The sequence below is a fragment of the Panthera onca genome, chromosome B1 (assembly GCF_046562875.1).
Source record: "Panthera onca isolate mPanOnc1 chromosome B1, mPanOnc1 haplotype 2, whole genome shotgun sequence".
Taxonomy (NCBI): Eukaryota; Metazoa; Chordata; class Mammalia; order Carnivora; family Felidae; genus Panthera; species Panthera onca.
Genome location: NC_138342.1, coordinates 79370362 through 79387880, shown reverse-complemented (window position 1 = coordinate 79387880; position 17519 = coordinate 79370362). Strand labels below are relative to the sequence as shown.

The window sequence follows — 17519 nt, the reverse complement described above, 5'->3', positions numbered from 1 at the left end:
CTGCCATTGTTTCAGAATTCTTAATATATTTTTAATGAGGATCCCCAAATTTCCACTCTGCACCAGGCCACACAAATTTTGTAGCCAGTCCCGTTTGTAGATCTTACTATTGTTACAACCTCTTGTATTGTTAATTAATTTGAGACACTGTAAACTCTAAAATACTTTGTGAATCTGGGGCACCTGGGTGGCTCAGTCGGTTAAGTGTCTGACTTTGGCTCAGGTCATGATCTCATGGTTCATGAGTTTTAGACCCGCATCAGGCTCTGTGCTGACAGCTCAGAGCCTGGAGCCTGCTTTGGATTCTGTGTCTCCTCTCTCTCTGCTCTTCCCCGTCTTGCACTCTGTCTCCCTCTCTGTCTCAAAAATAAATAAAACAATAAAAAAAAATGCCTTGTGAATCTTTTCTGAATGGTCGCAGGTGCCATTTATACAACATTTATGCTTTTATAAGATTTTTATTGACCTCCTACAATGTGCCTGGCATTATGCTAGACTTAATGGAAAATAAAAAATGAAAATGACAATAACTCCTGCCTTCAGAGGAGCTCTCATTCTAGTGTTAAGCATTTGTTATATATTTCTGGCTTTGAAAATTGGTAATAATTGCATAAAACTGGTGGCCAAAACTGAAAAATAGGTTTCTCCATATATGTGCAAGGCAAATGCATACATGATCCAGAGGACTTAAGTTTTCATGAAGAGGTATTTGTAGATGTTCATTTACCAACGATCATTTTTCCCTTGTAAAATACACATGGTATTTGGAGATGGTCACTTTTTCCTTGTAAAATACACATGGTATTTGAAGATGGTCATTTTTTCCTTATTAAATACACATGATATTTGGAAATGATTACTTTTTTCCTTGTAAAATACACATGGCATTTGAAGATGGTCATTTATTTTTTCCTTGTTAAATACATATAGATGTAACCATGCCGGATATTTAAATAGAAGTTTTCTTTTATAATTTTGGTTGAAGAAAATTGGCTCACTTGTTTGATTTTCAAAACTTAGTCTAGAAAAATATTTAAAAAGAGATTTCATAAAAAGACAATTTCTGAAATTAATCCTCATACTTGCCATTTTTTTGCCTGGACCAAAGAAAGTATTGTCTTAGCATTCTCAACCCAATGCTAGAGAGATTGTTATCTGGACCAATTTCCATGGTTGGGCATGGTATCCAGGCCACTTGCTGCAAATGCAGAAGAGGAGAATTTCCCAGCAGCTTGTGAACCCACAGATAATCAGTCCATTCCCATTTTGTCAAATCTACCCCATTATATATATATCTTACTGGCTCAGAGTCTTGAAAATTATCTTTAGAAATGCCATTCCCATCTCCAGAATTAAGCACTAGGAGTAATGTACTATATTGCCTGATGTGAATTTATCTAGGAATGGACTTAAACACCATATGCGTATTATAAGAAATAGTAACAACCTTATATGATATTGCTGGTTAAGGCATCTCCCTAGGTCAAATTTAAGAGATAGGGTTTATGTAGAAAGTACAATGATACGTAAAAGAAACACTGAATTTAACACATAATGAAAATGTTTCAAATGATGGAAATCTTTCCTATTGTTATAAAATACAATAAGTGTTATGTAACAAACACCTTAAAAAAATCAACACTTTATGAAACTTCAAACCAAGTCATAGGATTATTTCACTTTGTTAGTAGTGATCCTCTTGTCTTAAAACACAGAATTAAGCAAATACAAAATTAGGTTGTCCATACATTTTTTAAATACATCATTACTATTTTTTCCAGCATTTCACAGGGCCCCTTTTGAGTTGAAAACATATGTGTGACTTTCTCAACTTCCATTAGTCTTCCCAGTAGTTTACAATAAAATAATCAGAAGGAAGAAATACACGCTTTTGGCAAGGAAGGGTAATCAATTTTTAGTGCCTATCTTTCTGTAGGATGTGAATACATAAGTACTTTGCTACATGATTGAATAAGGTAAGGTAGTAAACAGTCATCTGATATTTCACAATCATCATTCCTTCTAAAGGAACAATCTCACTTTCTGAAACAATAACTGAATGAAAACCTTTTTGTATTTTGCAAACCTAAATAAAAATATTTCTATAAAATACATATACATTTTTGCATGTGTATACAGTTTTTTTACTATGTTTGTATGTGTACACAATTAGTTTTTACTATTGGTGTATACACTTTTTGTATTCATCAATAGTAAAAAAAGAAAATGAATTGATCCTCTGCCTTCATGAATAATAATTAAAAACAACAGCTAACATTTTACAGAATTTGAGTTTGATATTTTGTGGCATTCTGTTGATAATCAGAACTGTCCATCATCACATATAACAATAAGATCATTGGGGGAAAAATGAAATAAGAGAATAAGGCCTTCAAGATATCAGCTTTATGTTGATGAATCTGTCAATACCTCAGTTCCCTATTCCTTTGCCTTTCTGAACTGTGTTTATTTAAGCAGTCTTGAGTGTTCTTGCATATTGACTACAGAAGCTGAAATTGATGGAAACAAGTTTATTCTTTAGTTAACTGACAGTTTGGATCCTTGATGTTCAACAATGGAAAAACCAGAAATGATGCCCTGCCAGAAGAAAGCAAATGAAGGCAGTAAAGTGAGAAAGAAAGCTAGCTATAGGATGCATCATTTACATCCCAGTGTCAGAAATTTAAAATTGTGAAGAGCTTTGAAAGCTAGTTGTGTCTGTGATGTAAGTGAATCCAGTTTTCATTGCACAACATATTGGCAGAGATCAAACATGGTTACTATTTGACAGCTACCCATGACCTAGATGAGAAAAGTGCCAGGCCAGGTTTCTTAACAGACAAATGTCCATTTTACTAATGGCCTTCACGCAAAACAGGGCAACACCAGAATGAGTTATAAAATGAGTTTCAAGGTGACATATGAGCAACCATTGGATATATGTACTTTCAAAAACTTTTAATTTTGAGGGGCACCTGGGTGGCTCAGTCAGTTGAGCATCCGACTTCACTTCAGCTCAGGCCATGATCTCACAGTCATGAGTTCGATCCCCATGTTGGGCTCTGTGCTGACAGCTCAGAGCCTGGAGCCTGCTTCAGATTCTGTGTCTCCCTCTTTCTCTGCCCCTCCCCCACTCATTCTCTCTCTCTCTCTCTCTCTCTCTCTCTCTCTCTCTCTTTCCCTCCCCCCACCCTCTGAAAAAGATAAATATTAAAAGAAAAAAATTTTAAAAACTTTTAATTTTGACCTCACAGTGTTAACCCGACATATTATCCTAGGGTGCTTAATCAACTTATGGAATTAATAATAGTTTTGCTCTCCACTATCTGTCACAGGAAGAAAAATATCAGGTCTGACTTATTTTCAGTGTATTGGAAAGACTCTTTTTACCTTGACTTGTGAACTATGATAATAAGGTTTTTAATGGCACTTTTATTTTTTTCTATTTTTATTTGGAATCATACAGAACCCAAATTATGAAAAACATACCTCAAAGTGGGTAACTATCTTAAGTGGTTTGGGGGTTTTGTTTCTTCAGTGGTGTTGAAATAGCAGGGTGGGAGCAATATATTTAACAATTTTCTGTGCTATAAAAAAAAAATGAGACCATTGACTATTGTTCTTCACGATAATAACTCAGTAATATTCTAATGAGGACAGGTTTAGCTAGTCATTTAATACATCTGATACTGGAGGTATAGTTTCTAAATAAGACCAAACAGAATTGCTAGACTCTGGGCTCTACTCTATTGGCAGGGCTCCACTCCGTCAGCCTATTGGCTGCTTTCTGGAGCTGAGAATAATCCTGAGTTCAACAAATAGTTTTGGTTGAATGAATGAATTCATTTGAAAGACTATGTCATGCAGTGGCACCTTTGAATCTGAACTTAAAGATCACTAATTCAGGTTCCTAGTATTCCTTCTCAGCTCCTTGCAAAGAATTTTAAGGTTTACCTATGAGCCTTATATTTTTCAATGTTTCAAAAGAAACAAATGTTTCTTTTTTTAAATTTTTTTAATGTTTATTTATATTTAAGAGAGAGAGAGAGAGCACAAGCAGGGGAGGGGCAGAGAGTGAGGGAGACTGAATCTGAAGCAGGCTCCAGGCTCCAACCTGTCAGCACAGAGCCCGACACGGGGCTTGAACTCATGCGCCATGAGATCATGATCTGAGCCGAAGTCGGAGGCTTAACCGACTGAGCCACCCAGGCACCCCAAATGAATTTTTGTAATGCAATTGCTTCTGCTTTTGTCAGCTCTCAAGGAGAAGGAACACTGTGTGATGGGAGGTGTAGTACTACATTGGGAGGATGACATTTTCTGAGTGAGACAAACCTGAGTTCTGATCCCAGTTCTGCTATTTACAAACTACCTGCATGCTCAGGGCATTATATTTACCCTTCCTGATGTTGAGTTTTTTCATGTGTAAAAATTAGAATAATAATCTAAATCATTAATTGAGCAACAAGTCTGTAGGCCTAACATACTGCCTGATGCATAGCAGGCGCTCGGGTACCTAATTAAGTTATTTATGAGTCACTATTTTTAAATGAATAGCAAGTAAATGGCAAGTGACTACAATGATTTGAATGTTTTCCACTTTCTTCTTGTTTTACCAGATGATGACTTTTTTCATGAACTCCCAGAAACCTTTCCATCCGATCCACCTGAGCCTCTACCACATTTTCTTATTGAGCCCGAAGAAGCTTATATTGTGAAGAATAAGCCTGTGAACCTGTATTGTAAAGCCAGCCCCGCCACCCAGATCTACTTCAAGTGCAATAGTGAATGGGTTCATCAGAAGGACCACATAGTAGATGAGAGAGTAGACGAAACCTCTGGTGAGTTTTCCGCTGCATTTGAACCACTGTTCAGGATGTACTTACTAACTACTTGGGCATGTTGTCATACTGTGCTTTCACTTGTGAGAATGAAAATGGAGTTACTATCCTTTGGCAAAAGTTTTGAATCAGTTTGGGTGGGATTTGGTGGTCTTGTTCCATGCACTGCAAAACAAAAGGGTATGGATACATCTTGACTCGATGCGTAATGGACATAGTTCATGCTTAAAAAGATAAATGAGGAAAACAAGTAGACTGGATGGATGCAAATGCCCTAGCAAAACATGAGTTTTACTTGTGTGTCAATTCTGGTGTCATGTCTAAATATCCCGGGATTGGGGAATATGTTCAACTAAGGATAAGTTTGTAATATTTGTTTACATGACTATCAAGTCTTAATTCACATACATAATTTCCCTTTATATTTTTAAACAACTTGCAAACGTTGCACCTTTGAAGTATCCTGTATCCTTAACTTACATCTAAAAATAAATCCTCAGTCAGTTAAGCATCCGATTCTTGATTTTGGTTTAGGTCATGATTCCAGTGTCGTGGGATCGAGCCCTGCCCTGGGCTCAGTGCTTAGTGTGAAACCTGCTTAAGATTCTCTTTCCCTCTGCCCCTCTCCCCTACTCATCCTTGCGCGCTCTCTCTCTCTCTAAAATACATACATACATAGAAATAAATCCTAATTATCTAACTCTTAGGTAAAGTTAAATTGAGAGTGATTGAGAATAGTGATAGTGTGGGATCCAGGAAGAAGTGAAGTGGTAAGGATAGCCACCATCTGGGTGAGTCTTGATTAGAATACCTTTGTTCTTGGCATGGTGAAAACACCTGACTTTGTTGCTCTATAAATGTTATCCCTAACAGTAAAATACTAAAGGCATAGACATGATAAAGGAGATTTTTAATAACCTGTGGGATTTAGATTGGCTAAAAAGGAAACTTTCTTGATAGCAATTTTTTTTCTTGATAGCAATTTTTTACTCCACCATGGGTGACTTAAGATAGTTACAGAATCTCCTAGAGTTATTTTAAATTGGAAAGATGTATATCTTTGTACAGTGGTTTAAGTGCTTTTGTTCCCTAGCAGTGAGAATAACAATTTGAACTTTCAGATCCATTCTAGATCTATGATTTTATAATATTAAGACATGCATTTGAAATATTAAGAATTCACTGATCAACATTTCCAAGCCAAATAGTGATAAATATTACAAAAGTGAAACCATTTACATATCTTTATTTTCTTTCATAAATAACTCTACTTACCAAAATGGTTACATGTTTTCAAAATCCAAATTGTAATTGATTCATATTTGTGTACAGATGTCAGATTAACCAAGGGCAAGCAGATACCAGCCCTTGAGGGACATCTGTGTTCCCTATCTCTAACAACATGAAGGGATAGTGAGATGATGGGACATAAAGAAATGGAGCAGACTGTGAGAGGACAGAGAAAAGCCATCTTTTAGAAAAGCAGGTTGTGCATATATTGATATAACATAAACGGTCTTAGAAAATCAGGTGGCAGCTTTACATAACTGTTTGTCAATTTGTGAATCAATATGCTTGCCGCATGCCATCTGATGGCTGTAGAAATAACTGGGTATCCAACTGTATGGTGGCTTTACTTCAGGGAATTGTCCCGCCTCTCATTCTAATTACTCAGAAAATAACTCCACCAGATGTCTACAAAATCTCAAGTGAATTAGTTTTATTTGTTTCAGCTCATTTACTTGTAAAGATTTCAAACACACAAGTTTGAATGGTAAGAGGAAAAAGAAAGACATCACAAAAGCTGAGATGAAAGTCACAAACCTGTTTAGGCTTGTCTTTACTAAATTAATGAAAATGCCTCTATAGGAAGAGTAGGAATAAAACCAAAACTGCTCTGATATTGAGCTCTTGTGCCAGCTTCATGCTGTGATGGTGATACACATGTGTGCATGTGTGGGTGTGATGGTGATACACATGTGTGCATGTGTGGGTGTATATATTTTAGTAAGACGTTTCCCTTCTTAAAACATTGTATTTGCTATTATTTCCACATAAAAGTAATTAGTATTGCATATACCAGTTATTAAAAATATCTTCTAAAGCAGTTTATAAATGGAAATGTGTGGCATGTTTTCATTCGAATTCAGGACGGGACAGATGAGAGCTAAAGGCAGAACTGGCAGCTGTGAGGGGTGCCTGGGTGGCTCCGTCGGTTAAGCCTCCGACTTCAGCTCAGCTCAGGTCACGATCTCACAGTTTGTGGGTTCAAGCCCCGGGTCGGGCTCTGTGCTGACAGCTTGGAGCCTGAAGCTGCTTCGGATTCTGTGTCTCCCTCCCTCTCTGTCCCTCCCCTGTGTGCGCTCAGTCTCTCTCACGTGCTTAGAAAAACATAAACATTAAAATAAATTTTTTTTAAAATATGGCAGCTGCTAGACTTACACATCTCTCAGATTGATAGTTGGAATAAAATGCCATAGACCTTGCTGTCTTTCATGTTCATCCAGAACTTTACAAGAAATCCAGCATTGAGACAGTGGATTACCTTTAAAGTTAGGAAAAAGACAAAGATGCCCTCGGACACCGTATTATTTGGCATGCTCTTAACATACGAACCTGTGCAAATAGACAAGACAAATGATTGAAAAATATAAAAATTGTAGAGAAAGTGGGAAAATAATCATTTTTTGACAGATCATCTGGTTTTGTATATCTGGAAAACATGCATTTTTAAATAAAAAATTGAAAAAAACATCAAGAGAATACAGAAAAGCAGCTGATAAAAGATTCATATAACCCTTCAACTTTTCTTAGTACGTCTGGCCAGTTCAAATTATAATGGAATAAAAGATAACATTTACAATAACAACATAAAAGAAAATATGTGTGTATAAAGCTAACAAAAATTTGCGGAGTTTTAGAAAGAAAGCCTTTAAATTCTACTCAGAGTAGGAAAAATACCATGATTAAATAAATGGAAAGACATGTCTTGTTCTTGGATAGAAAAGCAATATTTTTAAAATGTTTGCTATTTATAAATGAATCCTAAGATGACCAACGTTGTATGAAAAGTAATTTGTAAAAATAGCTGGAAGAGTTCTGAAATAGTATTATAATGAGGGAACCCCAACTCTTTGCAAATATAAAACTAAAGAAATTAAGAGTTTGAGCTGAACAGAAAATAAGACCTACAGATTAATAGATTAAAATAGAGACCAGGAAATTCTCAGTTAAGGCATTTTACAATGTGTTAACATGTAACACAAGGTGGGCAGTTGGAAACTGAATGAATGAATGAATGCATGCATGCATGAATGAATGAATCTTGGATTTTATCTCATTAATTAGAATACAATAAGTTCTTGATGTTAGGGCTTAATGTTATCATCATCATCACCACCACCACCATCATCGTCACTAACATCATTAGGAGAAAAATTTGGCAATTATTTGGATGGTTGGTTGGTTGGTTGGTTGGTTTCAGTAGTGGGCAAAAGTCTTTTTAATAAAGGCAAAATTAAGAAATCATATAAGAAAGCTTTCTGATTTTGAATATCCAAAGCAAGAAAAGCACAAAGCTGAGGGACAAGCACACACACTTGATTATATCTGTGGATATATACATATATATATATATATATATATATATATATATTTTTTTTTTTTTTAACGTTTATTTATTTTTGAGACAGAGAGAGACAGAGCATGAACGGGGGAGGGGCAGAGAGAGAGGGAGACACAGAATCCGAAGCGGGCTCCAGGCTCTGAGCCATCAGCCCAGAGCCCGACGCGGGGTCTCGAACTCACGGACCCGGGATCGTGACCTGAGCTGAAGTCGGACGCTTTACCGACTGAGCCACCCAGGCGCCCTGTCTGTGGACATATATTAATCAAAGAGGTAATTTAACTAACATGTTACTGGTTCTTAAAGTATATTTAAGAAAAATATCAGTAACGCAAATGGAAAATTGGGGAGAGGTTGAACAGGAGTATATAGTAAAGGAAATGCAAGTTGGTAAATAAGCATCTAAGATGGTGTCAAGATCAAAACAGTATCGAGTGTTGATAAAGGAATGGGATAGGGAATATTTCATCCTTCATTAATGAGGTTGCAAATTGGTACAGTCTTTTGGATTTTACCAGGCCAATTTGAAGATACCTACCAATATTTAAATGTATATACCCTTTTACTTGGTAATTACAAATTTAGGATTTAAAAATAAAATTCCAAATGAGCACAAAGACTGAAATGCAAGGCTGTTCATTGCACCCCTATTGCAGAGGCATACTGAGAACTGTTCATCCCTACATGGACTACTGTGATGTTTTTTCTCTTAAATAATGAGCTTTTCCATACGTGAAGCTGTAGAAAAATCTCTCACATAAAATTTGAAGTGAAAACCAGAGTACAGAACACTGTATGTAATATGTCCTCATTATGTAAAGGATGCACATATATTTGTCTATGCATTGGCATGTTTTGGAGAAATATATAATAAGCAGTTGACAGCTCAAAATCTGGGGTGATAGGAGATTTCTTTTATAGTTTGTTTTCTTCAATCCCATGAATGTGTTATTTTCATAATAAATAATGAAACCTGAAAAAAAAAAAACTGCAAACCATTTTATTGCATCTCTTTGCCTGTTATCATAAATCTCCAATCTGTACAAGTATTGTGGGAATATTTGTAGGCTTCTTATATTAGAGCTCTTTGCTTTTCTGTGAGATCAGAAGCATTATAAATGGAATTGAAATTGAAATGCTTAGTTTGGGGGACTTTTTTCCCTGAAGTTGGATTTACCTGCAACTTTGGTTTTCAAGTCTTCACTTAATGTAGTCTGACTATACTCTTATGGGGGGGGGTTAGTGGTGCTTAATAGCAAGAAATGTTAGAATACATCAAGTCTTGAAATATATTACAAATCAGAGAAATGTCTTGGCATTTAAAAGATCAAATTGGTTCTCAGATGATATAAGAGGGAGAGAAGTCACTGCAAATGAGTTTGTTTTTATAGATAACTCTGCCTTAGAATAATAATATTTGGAAGCATGTTTAGTGGAATCAGATACATTGCCTTCCAACTAAGAAAAATCAACCACATTCAATAAAATCCCCATCACAGGTAACTTCACATTGAGAAACTACAAAACAATAATCCTGAAAAAAAGAACAAAATTTCTTCTCCAACTTACAATATTCTTCTTTTTAAATTATGAAGGCATTAAATAGACTCTCCAGTTCTGAAACATGAAGCAAACAATTACTTGTACTCGCTGAGCAAGACTACCCCACTGATGACAAAATGTACTGATTAAAGATCATTTATTATGGTTAATGTTTCCCTTCCTTCACTTAAACCACATTTGCATTTCTTGCAAATATGTAATATAAGAAACATAAAAGTGGAAAGCAGTATATATTAGGTGGTTTAGAAAATTTCAATAGTCAGAATCTCTTGATTAGTAATAAGTATCTGTTCTATCAGAATTTCTTAGAAATTTTGATCTGCTCAAAATTGTATGGTTACATTTTTAAGAAAAAAACAGGCTTGGATGCTTTCTATTTACTTGAAGTCTTTTCAACCCTTGTTTCCATGGTACCTAAGATATACCATCGAAAAGCAAATATTTCTCCTCTACAAAAAAGCAGGGGAGTTTAGAAAACCTTGCTTGGTTTGAAATTTTAATAATTCCCAAGATTTTCCCTTTTCCTCTTCAATTATATTCTCACATTAGCACAGTATTATCAGCAGGACCAACACAACAATGATAAAAATTTCCAAGCTTTGTATTGAACACCTTACATGTATTACGTTATTTAGATATCACAATAATCTTCTGAGATCATTTGTTGGCTTCTTTTGTAAATGGGAATACTGAGGTTTCGCAAGATAAAGAAGCTAATGAGCCTCAAATCACATAGCTAGGAGATGGCAGAGGAAGGATATAAACCCAGGGCTGTCTGATTCCAAACCTTTGCTCATGTCCTTGTACCCAATAGTGTCTCCCTAAATTCTGCCATAACTACCAAACACAGAACAGGTTGTCTAAAAAACATCTGTGAATACATGTTTCCATTTTCTCCAGAAAAGAAAATCCAGTACAGAATGTCCGCTAGACATTTATCTTCCATGCTTTCTCCTGCCTTCCTTGCCCATGTCAGATTTTCTGTATCTAAGACCTTTCTCATTCTTTAATGGAATAACTTGAACCAGTGCTTAGGATTTGATTCTTTTTATTCTTGAAGGTCTTCAATATTTTGCCAGTTAGCAAAAAGGAGAGCCTTAACAGAAAAAAAAGAAACTGATGAAGAGAAGCTATAACAGGGCACTAATTTAAGTGAATTTGTCTTTACTCCAAAAGGAGCTTTTACAAATATGCACTGCTCACTCAGGTCCCCATCTGTTGCAAAAGTGGCACAATTGAATTTTTTTTCTCCTCTTGTACTCTTATTTCAGATGCCTCTTCTCTCCATCCTGTCACCAAAAATAGAAATGTCAGCTTTATCCCTTACTCCAGCAGCCAGTGATCATTAGCTACTGCCAGTTCCTTCTCAGAATTCTCCCACAAAACATCCTTCTGTTTTTAATTCTCACTGTTAACTCTCCCGGTATATATAGACCTTTATCATATACCTCTTAGATTACTTAGGTAACTTCCAACTCCTGTTTGGTTTCAGCCTTTTTCCTCAGCAAACCATTCTTCAGTTCGTCACAGGCCTAAAGCACAGATCCAAGTGATTATACCATACCATTTCTTAAAATATATGATGGTTTTCCTATGTCCGTGGATTGAAGCTCATCTTCTTTGGTCTTATATTCAAAAAGTTCAGTATAATCAGTCCCCAATCAAACTCTCTACCCTTCTTCTAATAGTTTCTCTTCTACCACATGTCCTAGACACTGGGAAAATTTGACTTTTCCTCTTAAGCTATGTTCAGTGAGCCACCAGTGTCTTATAAGTGCTATTTGGGAAAACAAAAACAAATAAACAACAACCACAACAACACCCAACAAAAACTATGTGGTCAAATACGTTAGGAAACACTACAGTAATTATATGGCCTTTTTGGAGAAAAGTATAAAGTGTATTTTCCTATAAAAGTCCCAGGAAAGCTCTACAGTGGCAAACTTTTTTTAACCTCATCATATTTGGCAACTGAACTGCTTTTCACAGAACCTCTGTTAAAATATCATGAGCCCTTAATGTCATACCAGGACTTGATTTAGGATATGCTGCTCTTAACATTTTCAGAGGGAAACAAGATGGGGTTTAAGTTGTATTAAATGAATGTAAACACTCTTTCCTTTACATTTTGATGTCTTAGAATCATAGAAACTTTAAGTTGTGAGACTATGGCAGCCATTTAAACCCAAAGCCATTATTGGCTTGCTCTTTATTAAATTGACTATAATCAATTTTCTGTTAATCTTGACTCAGTGGTCCTACTTAAGTCATGTGGAACTTTAGAAACACATCTGGTCACTTTCTGGCTTCTTAGTAATAATGTTAGATACTTGAAAGGGACAGTTATGTTTCCCTTTCTCAAGTTACCTCTCCTCTTCCATCTGAACATTATGAGCCCAAGAGTAAGCTCCATGAAATCAAGGATTATGTCCATCTTTTTCATTATTCTACTTCCATCCTTAACTTGGCATTGGTACTTAGTAGGTGATCAGTAAGTATGTGTGTATGAATTAATGACCGTTACCCCATCCTCTCCCCTATCCTACTTCTGTCAAAATCCTACTCATGCTTAAAGAAGTATCCCAAATGCAATATTGTGATGAATCCTTCTGTAAAACTCATGTCATATGTAACATGTCTACGTTTCTCTTATTTGTACTTCTGTTTTTATTATACTCATAAGTGTGAGTTGTGTATGTGTAGTAGGTTAAACCATTAGAGATTATCAATATTCAATCATTTTTGAGGTAAAAAATGTCCATTTCTTATAATACAATGCTATGTTACTTATTAAACAGTTATATATATAAGATATAAACATGTATTTCATATACACATATAGTGATGTATGTATAAAAACACATGTAGTAATACATATGTACATAATATACATATGTAACTGTGTAGGTGTGTGTATATATCTATATCTGTCTCTTCAATTAGATTGGAATGATATGGCATGGCCTCTGTTTTGTAAAGTTCTGTCTGTTCTGAATTTTATAACACAAGGCACTAAACACAGGAGATAATAAAAGTTTGTTTTGTGGAATTATAGGTATTCATCCTACGAAATTTGAGTACCTGTTCTGAATTTTATAACACAAGGCACTAAGCACAGGAGAGAATAAAAGTTTGTTTTGTGGAATTATAGGTATTCATCCTATGAAATTTGAGTACCTGAAATTTAGTGAGACATACTGATGATGTTTTTATTTGAGAAATTTCATGAATAGGTGATTTGGGGAATTGATAAGATAGCATAATCTTCTGTAAGGAGAGTTATTTTACATATTAAGTATACACACCATACCAATTATTTTTCTCTATGTAAAATAACTCATTAACAGAGTGAACATTTTCAAAATGAAGTTATATGGCCTTTGTTTAAATTTTAGTAAGTGGTGAATAAAATTTGGAAGCTCTACTTGAACTTCATTCTATAATTTTCTATTAAGTCAGTGGGAGTACTGCCTTAGCAAGAATAGAGCCTTATATCTGTAATATATTTGTCTGCCAATGAAGGTAAATGATTCTGGAAAATAAACCAATTATTTATTTGATTTCCTTCCCAGAGGTACTCATTTCAGTACCGGAAACTAGCAACTTTTTTTTTCCATTGTTAGGCTGGCCTCAAAATAAAAATAGAAAATTGGTAAGGATCCATGTAGTACACAAAGGCTTTTCCACGGAGTCAGTCTGATACCCTGGCAAGAGATCTCAATCATCCTGAAATATATATTTTTCCTTACTCTTCATTTGTTTTTGCTCACAGTTGATTCATCCTTCTTTCACATTGACTTTAAGTCTTTAAACACCTGAGTTAACATGGCCCACATAATCCCAGCTGCAATTACAAATACATGCTTGGGTCAGAGTTCCAGAATATAGATTCTAGTTGTTGCTTCCACTCCATTCTAGCATGATGATGAGTCTCGGCTGCCTGAATGATTCAGGCTCTCTCACTGTAGAGAAACCTGGGTTTTGTTTCCATTCTTTTCCTAACTTACAAACAGAAGAGAGTGCTTGAAAAATTTCAGACTACCTATTTAGGTTCCTTTTGTGTCTCATCTACTGTTTTTGTGAAGTTCTTAATGTTTGTTCGTTTTAGCCAATTCCAATATTTGCATGTATTGATATTGTAGACCCTTCACATACTTCAGACACCCTGGCTTCATGCGGAACTATGTAATTTTAATTTAATTCTGTCCCGCAGGGAACGTTTTTCTTATTTGAGTTACATACTGTATAGAAAATTTTAATAGCATGTATTTATTGAACAGATATGGCCCCAAACATGATTGCAAAGTAAGAGGCAAGAGCACATTACGTCTTTCAGTGCAGTTTTAGTGAGCTATCATTTCATTAGAGGGAGACAGAAATTTTCTAAAATCATATACAGCAAGAGTTTTTAAAGCAACGAACACAAAAGAATTCTCCTCTGCCAGTTAATGCTTAGGGCAAGGTTACTTGTGATGCATTACTCCTTTGTCCTCCCACAGCTGAAATGAAAGCGTTGATTAATACAATTTAATGAAGAATGTGTGTGTGTGTGTGTGTGTGTGTGTGTATACATGTAGATATGCATGTATATACATATGTATTTATGTGTGTGTTTGTGTCTGTGTATTTACCCCACTTTAGAAAAAAAAAACTAAATCAAATGCTACCCATCTCCAAGCCCACACAGAGGCTACAATAAGAAGCAGGAGTCCAAGGACCATTCTTCATCTAGATTACTTGCTACCCAATCAGGGCATTTCAGGAGTAAAAGTAGTGATTCTGTTGCTATAGCAATTTTGCCATGTGCCCAGCAACAATGCATGTGCTGTGGCTTTGAGTTTTCATATGCTCACTTCAAAGTGAGAAGAGCACAAGTGTTAAAACCTGAAGTATATTTTTAATCTCACCTTTGGCTATAATATGTGAGGTGTTTAAGGAGAGTCTCTTATGCTTTATTTTTATAGGAAGAAACTTACTGAACAGAGTTTTGGATTGTTACATGAAATGAATTAAGCATCCTGTTTAAGGAAGTTTAAGAAACAATTTCAGCTTAGAAGAGAGGGTTAGCTTCTAAAAAGCATGGCTTTCGCTCAAAATTAAAATACACTTTTTTGGTGTTGGTACCTACTGCGCTAATATAAATAAACCTCGCTGATAATTATGGGATAATGACCCAGGTTGTTGTCCTTTTTATTCTGTGATGTCACACATTGTAATCTGTTGTACTTGAATCTCTGTATCATTAAATCTTACTATCTAATATTAGCTCCAAAATTAGCTCAAAATTCTGATACTGGTTTTTTTGTCTCCTCACCCCAGCATATTTTTTTGGCATCTTCAAAGACACAAGAGAAAACTTTTTAATTAAAAAATGCCACAACCAAGGAAGAATCAAATGCTAAAACTTGAGGGGAGAGGGCTTTCCTCACTATGAACCCTTTAGTCTTCTCTCCCAGGTGTCATCAATCCAGAGTTATCCCTGTTGAAATACTCTTTCCGGTTCCTCCAAAAAGCACCATTTGGAGATACAAAATCAGATACAAAATCAGCATGTATAGCATGAAAGCTACAATTAGCAAAATATCAGGGTCTGGCAAAAAAGCAAACACAGCCCATAGGAAGTATAATATCTAGCAATGAAAAACAATTCAGGTTAGGGAAGCCTTGGACTAGTTGCTAATTTCATCAAGGGTTTAACCTGATTTTAAAAATCTGCTTTGGGAGAAATCTCCAAGAACATGAAGGCAAGCGCAACAAGGAAAAATTAGGATTCTAGTTGTGGACCCTGGGTGCATTTGACAATCTCCAGGGGGGATTTTTGAAAACATGTATGTCCTGGCCCCACCTCCCAGAGAATGATTTAATTGGGAGCAGGGCATAGCTTATTCTTTGTTCACTAATTTTAAGCTCTGTAGAAATGCTAATGTACATCCTGGTTGAAGTGGGGCAAGAGGAGACACTACTGTGAACGCACAGCATAGAGGAGGTATAGAGACACATGTTTTGTTCAAAATCCATGCCCCAGATACTTTTCTTGGTGCTGTGAGTAGAGACACAACTAAGACCTGATGCACTTGAAGAGATCACAGTCTGAAAGGGGCAAAAGGGATGAGGAAAAAGAGAGAGAATAAAGAGTATGCTTTACCATTTGCTGGGGTTCTCCTCTCATCACAAGAATAAATTCATGAAACCCCTTGGTAGTTCCATGGTATAGAGTTACACGGTAGAGAGCCCCTGCTTTCTGCAATATCCTTTTGCCTGTCTCTGCCTATTAAACTTCTCAGACTGAGGGATTGCAGCCTCCTGAGGGAAGAGGGGGGGAACTCTAGCCTTGAGTGAATTAAAATTTAGCTGGAAAAACCCAGGGGAATGTTCTGTACAAGGCAATTCCAGGAATGGCAGCGAATGAATGGCATGCCTCTTTTTATAGCTACAGTCTTGATGATCCTAGACAATGATGCCCTCTGTATGAAGTGACGTTAGTGACTAAAAGGCTACCTCCCCACACCCGCTCTGTGGGGCATTTGTGAAACCAGAAAAACACTGCATGACAGACAGCTTTTCCTCACCTTTTTGCTCCGTCAGATCTTGAATCCATTCTTTGAATGTAGACAGTAAATGCCCTTAGTCACTGTGTTAGTTTCCTAGGGCTGCCACAATAAATTAGCACAAAATTTGGGGCTTAAAACAACAGAAATTTATTCTCTCAGTTTTGGAGGCTAGAAGTCTGAAATGCTGCAGAGCAGCGCCCCCTCTGGTCACTAGAGAAAGGTCTGTTCTTTGTCTCTTCCAGCTTCTGGTGGCTGCCAGGCATTCCTGGGCTTGTGGCAGCATCACTCCAGTCTCTGCCTCCTTCCTCACATCACCTCCCGTTCTGTGTCTCTCTTCTCTGTGTGTCCACTTATTACTGGAACTGGGACCCACCTGGGGTAATTTAGGATCTCGAGATCCTTAATTTAATTGCATCTGCAAAGACTCTTAGCCTAGTAAGGTAATATTCACCTTTGCTAGGGATTCAGATGTGGGCATATCTTTTGGCAGGGGGTGGGGCTACAGTTCAAAAGCACAATGAAGCTTAACAGACATCCCACCAAGAACTGCAAATAAGCATATGTCATTAGGGACATATATGAGATACCACTCTGCCCCTATTAGGAGGGTCAAAATCCAGAACAATGACAACAGCAAACGTTGACAAGGATGTGGAGCAACAGGAACTCTCGTTCATTGTCAGTCAGAATACAAAATAATACATCCACTTGGAAGACATTTTGGCATTTTTAAATCAAAACTAAACATACTCTTTCCGCATGATACAGCCATCAGAGCTTGATATTTACCCAGAAAAGTTGAAAACCTATGTCCACACAAAAACACAGATATTTATAGCAGTCCGAGATATCCTTTAGTAGGTGAGTGGGTAAGCAAACTGGTACATCCAGACAATGGAATATGATTCAGTACTTTAAAGAAATGAGCTATCATGGCAT

At 36.3% G+C, this 17519-nt stretch overlaps 1 protein-coding gene across 3 annotated transcripts in view; it reads left to right on the top strand.

Annotated features, from left to right (window-relative positions):
* Positions 1–17519, top strand: part of UNC5C (unc-5 netrin receptor C) — a 364440-nt gene that overhangs the window by 199699 nt on the left and 147222 nt on the right. For all 3 annotated transcript variants that reach the window (XM_060654604.3, XM_060654602.3, XM_060654601.3), the window contains exon 2: positions 4620–4841. In XM_060654604.3, the coding sequence (XP_060510587.1) occupies positions 4620–4841 (222 nt within the window). The remainder of the gene's footprint in view (positions 1–4619; positions 4842–17519) is intronic.